Here is a 16,349-nt window from a genome sequence, read left to right as displayed (position 1 = left end):
GGCCCCCCAGGAGAGCCACCACCGGGCCTTGTCCAGCTTTGGGGACACCTACCCCCGTCGGCTCGCGGCCCCAGCCTCCTCCCTCACAGCCAGGACGCTGCCGCGGTCTGCTCACAGCTCCCTCTAGCCACAGCGGAGAAAGCTTCTCCGCGTGTAAGGATTCCAGCAGCTCACGGGCCGGAAGGCGAGTCCGGGATAATCTGTCCATCTCACGGTGCTTAATCTTAATCACATCTGTGGTCCCTTTGCCTAATAAGGTGACATATTCACAGGTGCTAGGGTTAGGACATCTTTCCGAGAGCCTCTCTCTGCCTGCACAGGAGCAGGTGTTCCCCACACGCGAACCGGCAGAGAACTGGTAGCGGGGCCTGGGTGGTTCCATGGCTGTGTCTGCCTTTGGTTTAGGTCCTGATCTCAGGGTCCTGGGCTCGAGCCCTGTATGGCGCTCCCTGCTTAGTGGGAAGTCGGCTTCTCCCTCTCCTGCTGCTGCTCCCCCGGCTCACCCTTGCTCTCTCTCTCAAATAAATAAATAAAATCTTAGAACAACAACAAAAACAAAGAACTGGTAGGTAGGCAGGTAGGTAGAAATTCAAATAAGGCCCCAAGTAGCAAAACAGAAAAGCGGCCCAGAGACGCGCTCAGCCTTCCGGCCAGGGAAGCGCCCGGGGCCAGGTGGGGCGCGAGGCCCTGTTCACACTCATTTTGTTGGCGTGAGTGACGCAGGCCAATCACTGGGGGTGCAGGCAGGGCTGTGGGGCGCAGGGTCTCCCGCACTGCTGGGGGGTGCACGGTGAGACCGGATTCGAATCCACCGGCCAATGACCCAGCGGTCGTGTGCCTGGGTGACACCGGAGGAAACGCCAGGCCGCGCCCAGCCCGAGGGTAGTCGAGCGTTGCCACGGTGCCCTCCACGAGCCGGACGCCTGGCCTCCAGCCGCACGCCTGTCGCAGGAGGAGAGCGAAGGGACTCGGCATATCTACACAACGGAGCATTTCCCACCGGTCCGAACAAACGAGCCGAGTGACATACGGGGAAAAGCGTAATGCATTTTCATAAAGTCTAAATCACTAAAACACAAAATATATGCCCGGGGGGGGGCTACATGTCATTTGATAAAACGACACCAACAGGAGCAAGGATATGAGGGACACAGATCTGAAAGGACGGCCACCCAGGGGGTGAGGCAGGAGGGTGACTGGGTTGGGGGCTGTCGGGTCTAGCTTTTATTTTGAGCGCTGGATTCCTGGGGTTTCTCAATATTATTTAAAAAACCACAACTAGTTATGCAACAACGTGTAAAGAACGACCCACCACCACCAAGTGATGAGCCAAGCCGGTTCAACGTTCAAAAATCAACTACCGGGGCGGCGTCACATGGATGGCTAAGGAGGGGGCGTCACAGCCTATCAGGTGACGGGAAGGAAGCGCTTGACAAAACCCAGCTCCCACCTGCTCCTTGTCTCCGCGGAAAAGAGGGGTTCTCCTTTCTTAGGGCAGAGAGGACGGGGTGGACTGCGTCACCGCCCCCCCCCAAGGCCCTGGCCCTCCAGCCTTCCCAAAGCAGGGTGGGGGGGCCAAAGGCCTAGAGGGCGGCCCAGCCCGGGCAGGCGGACACCCAGCCTGCAGCCTCAGCACCACGGGGCCCAGGGCCCGGGGTCTCCTGCAGGGTCTCCAGCCTGCATCCTGCCGCCTGTCCCGCCTTCCTGTTCCTGCGTCAGAACCCCCAGGAACGGGCACGAGGCCACCACCTTCCCAGACCAAGCCCAGCACAGAGAGAAGAGAAAACCTTCCTCGAGCACAGCCAGACAGGCCGGTCCCTTGCAGACCAAGGAGTCCTTTGCCTCCAGCAGGGAGGCCGGCAGACAGGGCTGTCCCCAGCGCAGGGACGAGCCCAGCGGAGGCCTGAGCGGCGCTGGGCCAGGCCCTGGCACCCCAGCCCTGGTTTTCTGTCAGCCGGGCTGGTGCTGCGTGGTTGCGAAGGCCATAGCTTTGTTCTGCGGAGCTGGCCGAGGTGAGGGTGGTGGGTGGCAGCTTCCAGAAGTCACTGGAGCGGTCACCGGCCATGGCTTTTGCTTGAGCGAAGCAGGATCTGAGGAGCCCTGAGCAATCTCCCTGGGCCTCAGGCCACGGCCGGTGTCCATAAAGCCCCAGGCCTCCGCCTGCTCCCATGTCTTCGGAGGTGATTGAAAAGACTCAGGGACATGAGGCCAGGGTGACGTCCCCTCCCATCTCAGGCCTGGGTGAGGGGCTTCGTGAGGCCAGTGGCCCCCACCCTAGAATGGGGAATCTCTACATCCTGGGGCCTCCCAGAGGCCGTGTCAGCTCTGCCTCCGAGCCCGTGCTCGCGTGTGTGCATGGCACGTGTGCACAAGTGCGTGTATGAGTGTGTGTGCATGAGCTGCTCCTGCACAGAAGGGTCCTATTAACACGCAACATGTTGGTGCGGGGGTCGACACAGAAGCCAGGGCCAGCCTCTGTGTCCGCGGCTCCCTGCCCCACTGCCCCCGGCTCACCCGCTCTGTCGTGGGGACACAGCACTTTGGGCAGAAAGCCAGCGAAGCCTGGTGCGTCCAATGGGTCTGTGTATCGGGGCCAATCTCCAACCGGCCCTGCACCCAAGCCAACATCACCTGCAGGTCAGAGTGGCCGCCCGGCACTGGGGGGGCCAGCTGCTGGCGGTACCGTCCTCAGGCTCCGCCTGTCCCCGCCCAGGCTGCCCACAGCGGGGCAGGCAGAGCCCTGTGCCCAGGCCAGGCTGAGGTGCCCTCAGATCCTGAAGGTCCCCCAAGCGGCCCCCAGCCTTCCTCTCCCCACTGTGTCGTCAGCACCATGGAGGAGCCAATAGCGCCCACTGGCCCGGTCCCACGCTCCCCAGGCCCAACACCCCCAGTCTGTAGGCCTTCCCTCCACCTGCTGGCTGGGAGCTCAGCTTCAGGAGGCCTTCCAGACTGGCTGTTTGGTTTGGGGCTGAGCATGGGCCCTGCACCCTGTAGGGACTGGAGGATGCTTGGGAAGCGGGTGAAGGAGGGACAAAGGCTCTGTGTGTGTCTCAGCCTCAGTCACGAGGGCCCGCACCTGAACCACCCTAAGAAGCCAGCTTACCCTTCTCCGGTGCCTCCAGGAAGATTCCTCAGCCTTATCCACGTGGCACCCCAGCCTCCCTGGTGCAATGAGGCCTTCTATGGCCCTGAGATCCCCTTTTTGGAACGGGAGCCCCCGTGGGCCTGGCTGATGGCTGGCGGCTGGCCAGCCTGACAGCCAGGGTGCAGCTGAGAGCTTCAGAGCCCTGTTGTCCTCCGCTGGGTGTCCTCTCCTGTCCATGGGGTGCCACGCCTTCTCTCTGCTGAGACTGGACTTTACAGGCCCCTTTCCCAGCTGGAGCCCCACGGAGGCACAGAGGGTCCTTGCCCAGCGATAGGGGCCCTGACATCACCAGACGCCCGCCCCCAGGGGCTTACTGGCCAGCCCAGGTGGCCAGGGCGGGGTCCCGTGTGGGAGTCCGCAGCCTGTTCTTTCATACTGCTGGATGATATCCCTTAAAGGAGCACAGCACCGTCTGCTTCTCCGTGCTGCTGTAGTCAGACATTTGTCGCTTTGAGTTTTATTTCCTGTGAGTAAAGCTGCCATAAATGTCCTTCTACTGCCTTTGGTGGATGTGTGCACCGATTTCTCTGGGGCGTGTATCTGGAAGAACAGATGCTGGGCCCGGACATGGGCCCATCCACGGCCACCGCCAGGCAGCTCTCCGGCGTGGTCGAACCAGCCCGCGCTGCCACCAGCACCACACGTGGGTCCGTCGGGCCACATCGTCTCTGACGCTCGACACGGTCGGTCTTTTTCATTCCGGCCATGGCAGCGAGCGCGTGCGAACACGTCATTTTGGTTCTGATCAGTGTTTCCCCGAGGAGTAACGGTGTTGAGCACTGGCTCACGGGCGCGTGGACGTCCTTTGTTGGTCAGGTGCCCGTTCAAATCTTTGGTCTATTTTTTTTTTTTTCAGATCATGTAGTCTTTTCCTTATTAGTTTGTGGGAATTCTTTATATATTCTGGATACAAGTGCTTTACCAGAAAATGTCCTTTCGTAGCCTGTAGAGTGTCTGTTCATTCTCTTAATGATGTCTTTCGATGTAAAGAACCTCTTAACTTCGAGGAAGCCCCGTTTATCGAATGGTTCCCTTTTATAGTTAGTGCCGCTTGTGTTTGGTTAAATCGTGGCCTTTCCCGAGGTCGCAGAGATAGTCTGCTGTTCTGTTCTCCAGCCTTGATCGCCTTTGCCGTCCTGTAGGTCTCTGCCCTCGTTGGAATTACTTCTGTAACTGACGTTTAGCAGGGACCCACAGCTCATGGTTTTCTCGTACGGATGTCCAATTTGTCCCAGGGCCATTTATTGAAAAGAACATTCTTTCCCCAGTGGACTGAAACAGTGCATTTGTCACAAACCAAGTGACCACACATATATGTATTTTCACCTTTGGGTGTCCCACTCTTTTCCACTGACGCACTCATCCGTCTAATCTAACGGCACCTTATTAATAGTGCGACCTAAGGCTGCCTCCGGTGATACCCAGCGTTCATCCCTGACGCTTGACAATGAGCCTTGAGCTCTGTCCTCCAACTTCGTTCTCCAAAATTGTCTTGTCTGCTCTTAGCTCTTTGCTTTTCCATAAATATTTTAGAATCAGCTTGAAATCCCCCCCCCCAAAAATATTAAAAAAGAAAAGCATTCAGACACTGATTGGAGTCACATTGAATCCATAGCTCAAACTTAGCACCTTAGAAATGTTAAACCCTCCAACTTACGCACATTATATCCTGAATTAATTGAGGGCTTCTTTCCTTTCTTTCAGTAATGTTTGGTACTTTTCTGTGCAGAGACCTTGCTTGTCTCCAGTAGATTTATTCTCAGGCGTTTTATGGTTTTTGATGCTACTGTTATTGGTGTCTTTTTGTTTTATTCCCTACTTGTTACTAGCATATAGAAGTACCAATGATGTTTGTATGTTGTCTTTGAAACTGATGTTCTTGCTAAATTCATTTATTAGTCAAAGAGTTTATCTGAAGATTCTGAAGATTTTTTTTAACATCTATGATTATGTCATTTGCAAGTAACAGTGGTTTTATTTTTACCCTGTCCCGTGATTCTGTCTTTCGTTTCCTTTTCCTTCCCTTGACACACTGGCTGAGACTATCAGGACAACATCAGGTAGAAAGGGAGACCAGGGACAACCCTGCATTTCTCCCTCTCTCGAAGGAAAGGCACCTAATATTTCACTGTTGAGTGTGACGTTTGCTCTCCTGGGTTTTGTCTTGTTTCATGTTTGTTTTCTACGTAATAGAATTCCCTTCTATTCCTGCTTTCCTTGGAGTCGGGTTTCTAATTAGGAAAGGCTCTTGAGTTTTATCAGATGTTTCTATGCATCTTTTGAATTGATTTTTTGTTTTTCCTTAGACTTATTCTGTTGACTTTATTCTGTGATTATAGAACAAATACAACTTATTCTTAACTTATTCTGTGGCCAGTTATGTGGGTTTATTTTCAGATGCTGATGCAGCCTTGGATAACTGAATTAAACCTCATCGTTCACATGTCTTTATAGACAGCATTGGGTTTAGTTTGTTGCTGTTACGGGCAGGACATTTGCCTCTGTGTTTACGAGAGAGATCAGCCAGTGATTTTTCCTTCTTGAAATATCCTGTCCAGTTTTGATATAAAGGCTATGCCGCGTCATAAAAATCCCCAAAAAGATTTATATAAATCCGGTATTGATTCTTCCTTCAATGTTAGAAGAATTTACTGGTAAAATCACCTAGACTTAAGGTTTTGTTAGTTTGCTTTGTGCAAACATCATTAAAATTCCTAATTTAATTTATGTGGTTAATATTGGGAAATCTGGATTTTTTTATTTCTTCTTATGTCTGCTTTTATATATTATGTTTAAGGAATTGATATATTTTAACCAAACTATCCAAATTACTTTTGTACACAATGTCCTCTGAATAGACCTTTTAACTCCTGGGGTCTGTCAAGGTGTTCCGTTTCTGATGCCTGACATTGGTGATTTGCCTCCCCTCGTCCCCCAGTTACTCTTGCCAAAAGTTGTCAATTGCATTAGTTTCTTTAGAGAATCAAAATTTGGCTTTGTTGATGTTTTTAATGTAATGTTCATTTTTTTTATTTCATTGAGTTGTATTGTGTATTATCTCTTTCTATCTACTTTCTTTGAGTTTAATTTGTTTTTTTGTTGTTGTTTTTTTTTAACTTCTTGAAAGAGAGTTTGGCCTCCCTCTTCTCTAATGTATACATTTAAGGTCATAGGTTTTCTCTAAGCACTTACTTCATGGTACCTCAACCAGTTATTTAGCTGTGATACATGACCTTTTTATTATTATCCAACTTAAAATACTTCCTGATTCTTATTAGATTTCTTCTTTGACCTTGGTTCATTTAGATTAATTTCTAAAACACTTAAGGATTTTCTAGTTTTTTTTTTAATCTTATTGATTTTAGTTTAATTTCATTGCAGTCAGAGAACATACATATATGATTGAATTTCTTTGAAATCTGTTGGAACTTGCTTTTAAAGCCCTGTGTATAGTCTGTTCAGGTAAGCACTCCACGTGCGCTTGGAAAGCTTACGTACGCCTCAGCTACTGAGAGCCGTGTTCCATAAATGTCGATTAGGTCAAGTCGCTACTCATGTCATCCAGATTGTCTCTCTGTTGATGGTTTGCCTACTTTTCTACCCGTTACTGACGGAAGTGTATTCAGATCTCCCACTGTGATTGTGCACGTTCTTTTTTACCTTTTCGTTCTGCCCGTTTTGCTTTATATTTTTTAAGGTTATGTTTTTAGGTACATACAGATTGAGAATTGATATCTTCTTACCAGAGTGCCAGCGTTTTTAAATTATGAGATATCCGTCTTTGTCTATGGTTATATTTAAAGTTCACTTTGTATGATGCAGTTTCCCTACACCAGCTCCCCTTGGGCTACACCGTGATAGACATTTTGCTGTCAACCTTTCTATGTCTTTATATTTGTGTGAAGATTTATATATAGATTTATAAGCAACATCAAGTTGCCTTTTGAACCCTGTCTGACCATGTCAATCCTTTCATTGATACGCTTTGTCCCCTTGTAGTGCACGCACTCTGCTGCCTTTCACTCATCCCTCCTTTGTCCCATCCCTTCTTTCTTATCTCCTTTCCTGCTCCTTCTGGATTAGTCAAATAGTGATCCTATTTCGTTTTTATTCTCTGTTAACTTGTTGCTTTTACATATTTTCATTATTCAATCAGTGGTTGACACCTTGACTCATTAGGGTCGACCTCAGATTAGCACTTCCACCATTTCCCCGACAGCACAATGTACTCGCAGCTGTGTGGCTCCGTCCGTGCTCTCTGACTCTTAACGCTGTTTTTATCACGCATTTCTGCTCTGCATATACAGAGGCAGGTATGTATAAGGTTTTAAGTCCATGCAGATTTAGGGTTGATATCTTTCTACCAAACCGACCATTGTTTAAAATTATGAAATACCCCTCTTTGTCTCTAGTAATGTTTCAACCTCATGAAGCATTACCATTACAGTCAATACAAAGTTAAACTTTCTCATAAATCTGTCCTTTTATGTGTTCTTAACTCCTTCGTGTATTCTCATACTTCCTTCTGGGATCATTTTTCTCTGCCTGTCCCCTGAATCATTCTTCCAATGCAGTTCTCCTGGCAGTGAATTCTCTTGGTTTTGGTTTCAGCTTCTTCTTTTTTTTTTTTATTGTGGCAAAATATACATAACATAAAATGCAGCATCTTAACCATTTTTGTGCACAGCTCAGGGGCCCTAAGCACATTCACATGTTGCGTAGCCGTCCCCACCTTCTGTCTCCAGAAGCTTTTCATCTTGTGAAACTGAACCTCTGTCCCCATGAAACACTAACTCTCCATCCGCCTCCCCAGCCCCTGGCGCCCACCATCCTGCTGTCTGTCCCCATGAATCTTGACGCCTCTGGGGACCTCATCTGAGTAGAATCCTACAGGATTTGCTTACTTTACTTTCTTCTTCATTTTTAAGGGTATATTGGATGGGTCTAGAATGCTAAGTTGGTAGTAATTTTCCTTGAGCACTTTAAAGATGTCACCTGGCAGGGTGCCTGGGTGGCTCAGTCGGTTAAACATTTGCCTTCAGCTCAGGTCATGATCTCAGGGTCCTGGGACTGAGGCCCGTGTCAGGCTCTCTGTTCAGGAGACCCTGCTTCTCCCTCTTCCTTTGCTCTTCCCCAGTTCATGCTTTCTCTCTCTCTCTGTATATATAAAGAAAGAAAGAAAATCTTAAAAAAAAAAAAAAAAAAGATGTCACCTGGCTTTTATCTTTTCTGTTGAAAAGCCAGTCATCAGGATAATGTGTCCTTGTCCCCATCCCCTCCTTCATTCCTTCTGTGACATTCTCCGTGCCTTTAGTCTCGGCAGTGTTACTCTGATAAGCCTGGGGATCCAAAGAGCTGCTTGCATCTGCGGCCTGATGTCTTCCATCACTTTTGGAAAATTCTCAGCCACTGAGCCTCCCTTTCTTCTCCTCTCCTTCTGGGATTCCACGTGTGTAGGAATGCTATCTCCCACATCTTGCGTTTTTTCTGTAAGTTTCATTCTGTTTTGTCTCCATGCCCCCACCCGGCAATTCCCTTCCACTCCACATGCATTCCTTTCTTGCACGTCTCCTCTGCTATCAAATTCATCTGCTGCATTCTTAATTTCCATTATTGTCCTTTATGTTCTAGAATTTCCATTTTATTATTTTTAATACAGATTTTATTTCTCGGGTGAAATACTCCATCTATCTTCCTGAACCCATTAATCATAGTTATTTTAAAGTCTTGATCTGAAAGCTCTGAAGCAAACCATAGCCACCGTTTGCTCGTGAGTCTGTGGGTCAGCATTTGGGCTGCTCGTCTGGGTGCTCTCAGCTCTCCTCCACGTTGCTCTTCCAGTAACCTGGCTCAGACACATCCGTGTGGCAGCAGCATTCTGACAGGACAACAGAGGGAGCTGCGAGGGCTCTTGTGACCACGGCTCAGACACATGGTCCGCTTCTGCCGTGGCGGGAATGGGCCCCAGCTCTTGCTCGGGGGGCTGCAAAAGATCTGTACCCAGCTTTGATCCACAACAGGCTGCCCTCAGGCCATAACATTTTACATTCCTCCCAGCGCAAAATTCACTCACCCCTCCAGGACACCGCAAAGTCTCACCGGTGACAGCATCATGCTCCAGGCCCATTATCTTAGGCTCTGCCATTTTGTCCCCAGCCTCTGCCCAATGCCTGGTCTCCAAAGCAACACCATGTGTTTGAGGATCTTGATATGACAGGACCCCCTGTGGGGTCCTAGCTTCTTTATCTGTCATCTGTTGCTGCCCAGTAAGCCACACCTAAATGTAGTGGCTTAAGACCACAGCTCGTGGTCTTGCTCACGATTCTACGGGTCAGCAATTTGGGGTCAGCTCTGTGGGGAGGCTGCCCTGCTGGCTCTGTGTGCGTGTTTGTGCAGATGCGCTCGTCTGGAGACCTACTGGGGCTGAATGGTCGGAGGTGGCCTTACTCACTTGTCTATTGACTGATATTGGCTCTTGGCTGGGGGCGCCTCTGTTCTCCATGCAGGCTCTCCAGCCACCCAGCTCAGGCGGGGTCATGTGGCCACATTCCAAGAGCACATCAGTTATACATGGTGTGACTCCCCAGCATTCTTTTTGTCAGAGCAAATGTCAAGGTCAGCCCAAATTCAAGTAGTGGGAAAACCAGCTCTATCTCCTGATGGAGAAGCTACAAGCATTTGGGCCACTGAATCTGCCACACCTCGAGATCTGTTTCTGTGGTCTATTTTTTCCCTTGCCTTTCAAGTCTTTCCAGTGTAAAACTATGTGACGGCTCCATGATATTATCTCCCTACAGGTGATTTGCTTTTCCCCTGGTGTGTGAAAGGGGCGGGGCAGAACACTGTCCTGGCCGAGGTTTGGTCACGTGCAGTCTTGGCGGCCAAAGCCCCACCACTTCCATGTGGGTGTATTTCCTTCGAGACTTTTTTCTATGCATGTCATCGGTCATGTTTCCTTTTTGGTGTTTCTAGAAGGATCTTTGTTTCTAGAAGCATCTAGGTTTCTAGAAGGCACTTGGGAGGGGAGGCAATGCAACCTCCTGACAGAGTGACTCAGGTAGTAATTGTATCCGGTTAATTTGTCCTATAGCCCCCACATTTTCTGAGTGTGTGCCCATGTGTAGGGACATAGAATGTTCCACCTGAACGGGGCCTTGGGTGCCCTCTGTTTGCGCTCCCTCCCCATTATACTGGTGAGGAGCCTGAAGGCCCAAGGGTGGAAAGAAGCTTCCGTGGTTCTGCTGTGCATGAGGGGCACTGCCCATGTGAACCCAGGACACTGACTCCGCACCGTTTCCCAGCAGCAGGCAAGCCAAGGGTCCTTCTGGGATCATCCCATTAATTAAAAGTCTCTTGCCTCCGGCCTGCCCTCCTCCCCCACCAATATGGAGCCTGGAAGTCCTCCATCCCGTGGGGTTGAACATTCTCCACGCCTCCGGAAGTGCTGGGCATGGGATGACAGTCGGGGAGCCACTCACGCCTCTTCTTTCTCCACCGCAGGCTGCGGGAGCACCACCGGGCCACCATCAAGGTCATTCGGCGCATGCAGTACTTTGTAGCCAAGAAGAAATTCCAGGTGAGTCTCACGCTAGGCCCTCCTGCCCTGGGCCAGCCCCGGAAGCCCCTCTCCCACCCACGGCAAAGCCTCCAAGGCCTCCACACCCCGCCATGCCCTAGACGCGACCCTTCACCCGCCAAATACCCCTGAACGACTTCACCACCCGTCTGTAAGACAGCACGCCCTGGAAGGACACGGCTCCAAGGTCCAGCCTAGAGCCAGATGCATGCAGAGCCTCAGGAGCTCACCCTTCTGTCCCCTAATTGACCGGCAGATGATGTGGGAGTGACGGGGAGGGCCCAAGCCTGCCCTGCGTCACCTGGGCAGGAAGTGGGGTCCCCTCAACCCCCGAGCCCTGTCCCCCAGAGTCAGTGCTCTTCGCCCTGTTCTCCCTCCACCCCCAGTGGGAGTCAGAAGAACAGAAGGGTGGTCTGGCCCTGGCTGTGCCCAGGGGGCGGCCCGCCATTACAGGGAGAGGGAAGGGCTCCTCCGTTGGTGGGGCTGGAGCTGGAGGGTTGCTCTTCCCCATTCCCTTCCCGCCAGGGCCGGGTCTTCTGCAGCTGCCCCTCCGAGCCCCTGGAGCCGAAGGTCCCCAGAGAAAGCCAGCAGGCAGCAGGCTCAGCCCCTTCCTTCTGCTGTGGGGACAGTCCTTGGTCTGAGAAGGTCCCTGGCTCAGCCCTCACTCTGAGAGCATATCGACTTCAGAAACAGGGACCTCAGGGGTGCCCATCCTCCTTCCAGAAGTCCTGGCCACCAGTGCCTTTAAAAAGCAAGTGCCCGGTGGAATGGGGGTTGGGGGGCCCCGAGAGCAGTGGCAGCAGCTAGATCCCCGAGCGGGGAAGGTTGGGGGCTGACCCACTCACTTCCCCCACTGGTTCCGGCAAAACGGTGGCGAGAAACGGTACCCCTGTGTCCTGCTCCAGGCTGTGTCTTCTGTGCCGGCGCTTCAGCAGAGCCCACACTCGCCGGGGCCACAGAGCCCAACTGGACTCAGACACCCACCCCAGGCAGCCCTGGGCCCGTCCCTTCCCATCTGTAGTGGGAACAAGAGACCGGAGTGAGACCGCGTCCTTGCATACCTCACGTGGCCTGGCCCGTGGCAGCCCTGGGGCAGCATCTGCCCCAGGGGGGACCACCATTGACACAAGCCTCCAGAGCGCCCCTCGCTGAGGCCCTCCCTGGCCACTGTGCTCCTCCCGCTGACAAGGGCCACGTGCAGCCCCAGGCTCAGCGGCTGGTCGCTGTCTTGGGGCGGCTCGCACACCGTCCCTCGTGGCGCTCTGCGGCCCGTCTGCCTGATGCCTCCGGGCGGGGAGGCCCTGTACCACCAAACTGGGGCAAGTCGGGCTGAGGGTCCCACCGGGGCCTGGAACTTCTCATTGTCCAAACACACGAGGCATCTAAATGCCATTCTTGGCTGGCATCAGGTCTGCCTGGCGATATCCTGCGGAAAACATGGTGGCCCCAGACACGTAGAGTATCTGCAGTCTGTGGCCTGCCTTCCCTGAGGCCCTAGCGGCCCCGGCAGAGGGGCAGCTTGGGAGGGCGGGGAGCTGGAGGGGTGCTGGAAGGGGAGGGGCCGGCTTCCCAGCAGCACCAGCACCTTCTTGGTGGGGAGGGGGCTGCAGGAACCCCCTGCAGGGGTCTGCTCTGGGCAGCACGGGGGAGGCCCTGGGAAGGGCCAGGATGTAGGGCCCTCACTGGAGAGCAGCCTGGCATTGACCGCTAAAACCCGACATCAACCTGGGAGAGCAGGGGGGTCAGTGGGGAATCTTCTAGGACGGGGATGTCCCCCTGCCTGAGAAGTCAGGCCAGTGGGGCTCCAGAGCGGGGCCCTGCAAGGCAGCCTGTAACCCGCCGCCTGAGGAGCAGCGGGCACAGGGGGGCTGTGCAGGGTGGACAGTGGGCTTGCAGGGCTTAGGGCACCCAGCACCGCCGGCAGAAACCTGAGGCTCCTGGCAGGCCCAGTTTGGGGTCACGTGGGCAGCTCCTGTCAGGACAGAGTTTGTCCTTGGCAGGTGGGTACCCACTGTGGCCAGAGCTGACTTGGGGAGCACCCCGTCCCTGAAATGCAGGCAGGAAAACTGCCCGCAGACATCAGCAGGGGCCCTGCACTTCCTTCCAGGCTGGGGTTCCCCTTTTCTGCCGCAGGACAGAGGCCAGGATCCTGCGAGCAGCCTGGGAGGCCCTCAGAAGCAGGTCGGGCAAACCTACCTTCCCTGCTTTCTGCCCCATCCCTGCGCCCGAGACCCTCGGGGCCCTCAAATAAAGCAGGTGGGGCCCTTTGAGTGGAGATGTTCCTGAGAGCCTCCCCGTTCGCCCCGGTGGGGTCCGAGGCTCTCGAGGGAGGCGGGGGCCTGGGGCAGCCTCAGCCTCACCAGCTGGCCCTTGTCGCCAGAGGCGGCGTTCCACAGGGAGGAGGGACCCACGGGGGAGCAGCCGCAGAGGAGCGCCTGGCAGTGAGGAGCTCCACCCCAGGCCCAGCTGTCAGGGATGTCTTCCCTTCCCCCACAACAGCCTGTTTGTCTGTCTGCATGCACCCCGACCCCGCCCCCCGGCCTCAGGGGCTGCAGACGTGGCGGGTGGCCCCCTCCTGCCTCGCTGCCTGGCCGATAAGTGCCCGGCCGGCCGCCCCTGTGTCTGGCCAGAGGAGCCAGAGGCTCTTAGCCCTTCGAGTTTGCCTTGAACTCCCATGTCCACCGTCGGTCAGTCTGGACAGCCCTGCATTATCTTGGCTCATCTCAGGCTCCTGCTGCTGCCGCCAGAGGAAATGAGCTCTGGAGAGAAAGCTGAGATGGCTTCTCCCACGGGGCCCCAGGCAGCCCCTGCCAGAGGCCTCCAGGAGCGCGGACCAGGCCCTGGGGGACTAGCAGCAGCAAGATAAGTCTCAGGGCGCCTGGGGCCCCGCCGGGACGTGGTCCTGGGTGTCAGCCAGGCAGCACCGACCCTTCTGTGGTCTGCCCTCTGAGCGAGGGGAGGCAGAGCTCCCGAGCCCCACCCCAGAGCCGGTCCAGCAGCCACCCCTCTCCCGCAGACACACACGCTCGGCACGTGCTCACACCCCCCCCTCGCGCACAAGCTCCTGCCTTCCCAGAGGCACGTGCTGCTCACCCAGAAGCTCCTGACCACGCAGGTGCCCACATTCACCTGCACTAATGGTCCCCGCTCTCCAGCCCCAGAAGCTCCTGACTACGCAGGTGCCCGCATTCACCTGCACTAATGGTCCTGCTCTCCAACCCCAGAAGCTCCTGACCACGCAGGTGCCCGCATTCACCTGCACTAATGGTCCCCGCTCTCCAGCCCCAGAAGCTCCTGACTACGCAGGTGCCCGCATTCACCTGCACTAATGGTCCTGCTCTCCAACCCCAGAAGCTCCTGACCACGCAGGTGCCCACATTCACCTGCACTAATGGTCCTGCTCTCCAGCCCCAGAAGCTCCTGACCACGCAGGTGCCCACATTCACCTGCACTAATGGTCCTGCTCTCCAGCCCCAGAAGCTCCTGACCACGCAGGTGCCCACATTCACCTGCACTAATGGTCCTGCTCTCCAGCCCCAGAAGCTCCTGACCACGCAGGTGCCCACATTCACCTGCACTAATGGTCCCTGCTCTCCAGCCCCAGAAGCTCCTGACCACGCAGGTGCCCGCATTCACCTGCACTAATGGTCCCTGCTCTCCAACCCCAGAAGCTCCTGACCACGCAGGTGCCCACATTCACCTGCACTAATTGTCCCTGCTCTCCAGCCTGTCCGGGAGCCCAGCCCACCCCGGGCCAGGCCCGCACCCCGCACCCCAGCCCAGACCTCGCTGGCATAGGCCTGACCCACAGAGCCCGAGGTCCACGGAAGGCACACTGTCCTGACCCAGGGCCACCATCCATGTGTGCACTGAGGAAGAGCTCCGACTACAGAAGGGAGGGGCGGGGCTCAGCACCCCCATCTTACAGAAGGAGAAACCAAGGTCTGGGGACGTTATCACTAGCCTGTCCCTAAGTGCTGCTGTATGACTGTCATTCCACTGACCGTGGGGGAGCCAGAGGGTCCGCCTCGAGTCCTCTCCCATGCCCGCCCCTCAGATCTCGAGACAGGCCTCAAATACGGCCCACAAGACGAGGCAGGTGGTTCTGCAGCCCAGCGTGGGCCCCAAGGGTGGCGAGTCCTCCTGTCGGGGTACAGCTGTGCTTTGGGGACGATCAGGTCAATGCCAGCCCTCCCCCACCGATCTCAGGGTCCTGATTCGGGGCCCAGAAAGGGGCTGCGTGTTGCCTGTGAGGGCTGAGGGCCCCACCTGGTGGGTCCTGTGGGGGGACAAGGACCCCCCCCTGGGCTTCTGGGGCCCAGCCCCTGGGAGGGAGGAGGCCTCTGCCTTGGAATTTCCCGAGTCCAGAATCCTAGCAGGGGAAGAGCCGGGACTCTGCCGAGTTGCCCAAGTGGACGGCAGAGCCCCTAGGCGCGTCAGAAGCACAGCCAGGAATCTGAAGAAGGTACCCTCCGGGGTACCCCATGTTTCTGGGAAAGCAGGGCTGGCCATGCCGTCAGACTAGGGGAGCCCCAGTCTCGGGGGAAGGGGGGCAGTGCAAGGAGCGGTAGGCTTCTGCTGGGCAGGGAGGACCTGTCCCCAGGGGCCCCCAGGGAGGAGACCCGGCCCAGACTCTCAGTGGGTCTCTGAACCTCGTTCCCCTGTGGCCTCCGCCCAAGCTCTCCAGCTTGCCTCAGGGCCTTTGCCCTCCCCAGCAAGGGGCGGTAACCCCAGGCTCGTTGCTAACCTGGACTCTTCAGTGCTGATGAGCTCTGCCTGGGCTCCACCCGACCAGGCGCCCCCATGGCCCCTTGGATAGAGGGGCTCTGTGTTCCCACGCAGCTCTGGCTGGCTTGTGTGGGTGAAGGGCCTTTGGGGCCATCAAACCCCCACTCAGCCAGCCTGCCACTCCCTGGGGGAGACCCTCGGCCCACGGGCTCCTGGGAACGGGGCCATAAATGTGGCTAGAGGTTTTGCTGACATCCTAAGAAGCCTCATTCTCTCTGGTGTGGTTTCTGGTGATTTCACCTGAGCCCCATATGCATTTATGGGCTCAGAGCTGGCGCCGAGCCGAGGTGACTTGGGGTCAGCTGCCCTGCCCTGCGTGGCCCCCAGCCCACTGTGGGAGCATCCCCTCTGCCCTGGCAGCCTCAGAGCCCCAGCAGGCAGCCTGTCGCAAAGGCCAGGCACGACAGGCTGAGGCTGTCACCCAAGGTGCCTGCCTCTCCCCGACCCTGAGAACAGCGTGTGCGTCAGGGCTCAGCTTGGGGCCGGGAAGACAGTGGCTGCACAGAGCTGGGCCCCTTCTGGCCCGTCAGCTGGACGGGTTCTTCCCAAGAACGGGCTGGTAACCTGGAAAGGGGAAGCAGGCGGGGCCCTGTGGTGAGTGGGCAGGAAGCTAAGGCCCAGAGAGGCCAAGCCGCCAGCCCAGGATCCCCCAGCCGTAGCACCCAAGAACGGAGCGGCCAAGCCCGGGGCGGGGGGCACTGCGTGTGCTCTGGGCCAGGACAGCCCCGCAGCACCATGGGGGTACCTCCTTAAGTCCCCGAGAGGCCCCTGCAGGCAGGCAGCGCCCGTCCTCGTTTAGCGCCGGGCGCATGGGGCGCGGCACAGGGAGTGACCGTCGTT

General features: G+C 55.4%; 1 protein-coding gene across 1 annotated transcript in view; it reads left to right on the top strand.

Moving 5' to 3' along the window:
- KCNQ1 (potassium voltage-gated channel subfamily Q member 1) overlaps positions 1-16,349 on the top strand; it is a 322,363-nt gene that overhangs the window by 229,674 nt on the left and 76,340 nt on the right. The window contains exon 12 of the mRNA XM_045770689.2: positions 10,646-10,721. Coding sequence (XP_045626645.2) covers positions 10,646-10,721 — 76 coding nt within the window. The remainder of the gene's footprint in view (positions 1-10,645; positions 10,722-16,349) is intronic.

This window comes from Ursus americanus, chromosome 24 (genome assembly GCF_024610735.1).
Source record: "Ursus americanus isolate L20-20 chromosome 24, mUrsAme1.1.p, whole genome shotgun sequence".
Lineage (NCBI taxonomy): Eukaryota > Metazoa > Chordata > Mammalia > Carnivora > Ursidae > Ursus > Ursus americanus.
This window is presented reverse-complemented; position numbering and strand designations above follow the sequence as displayed.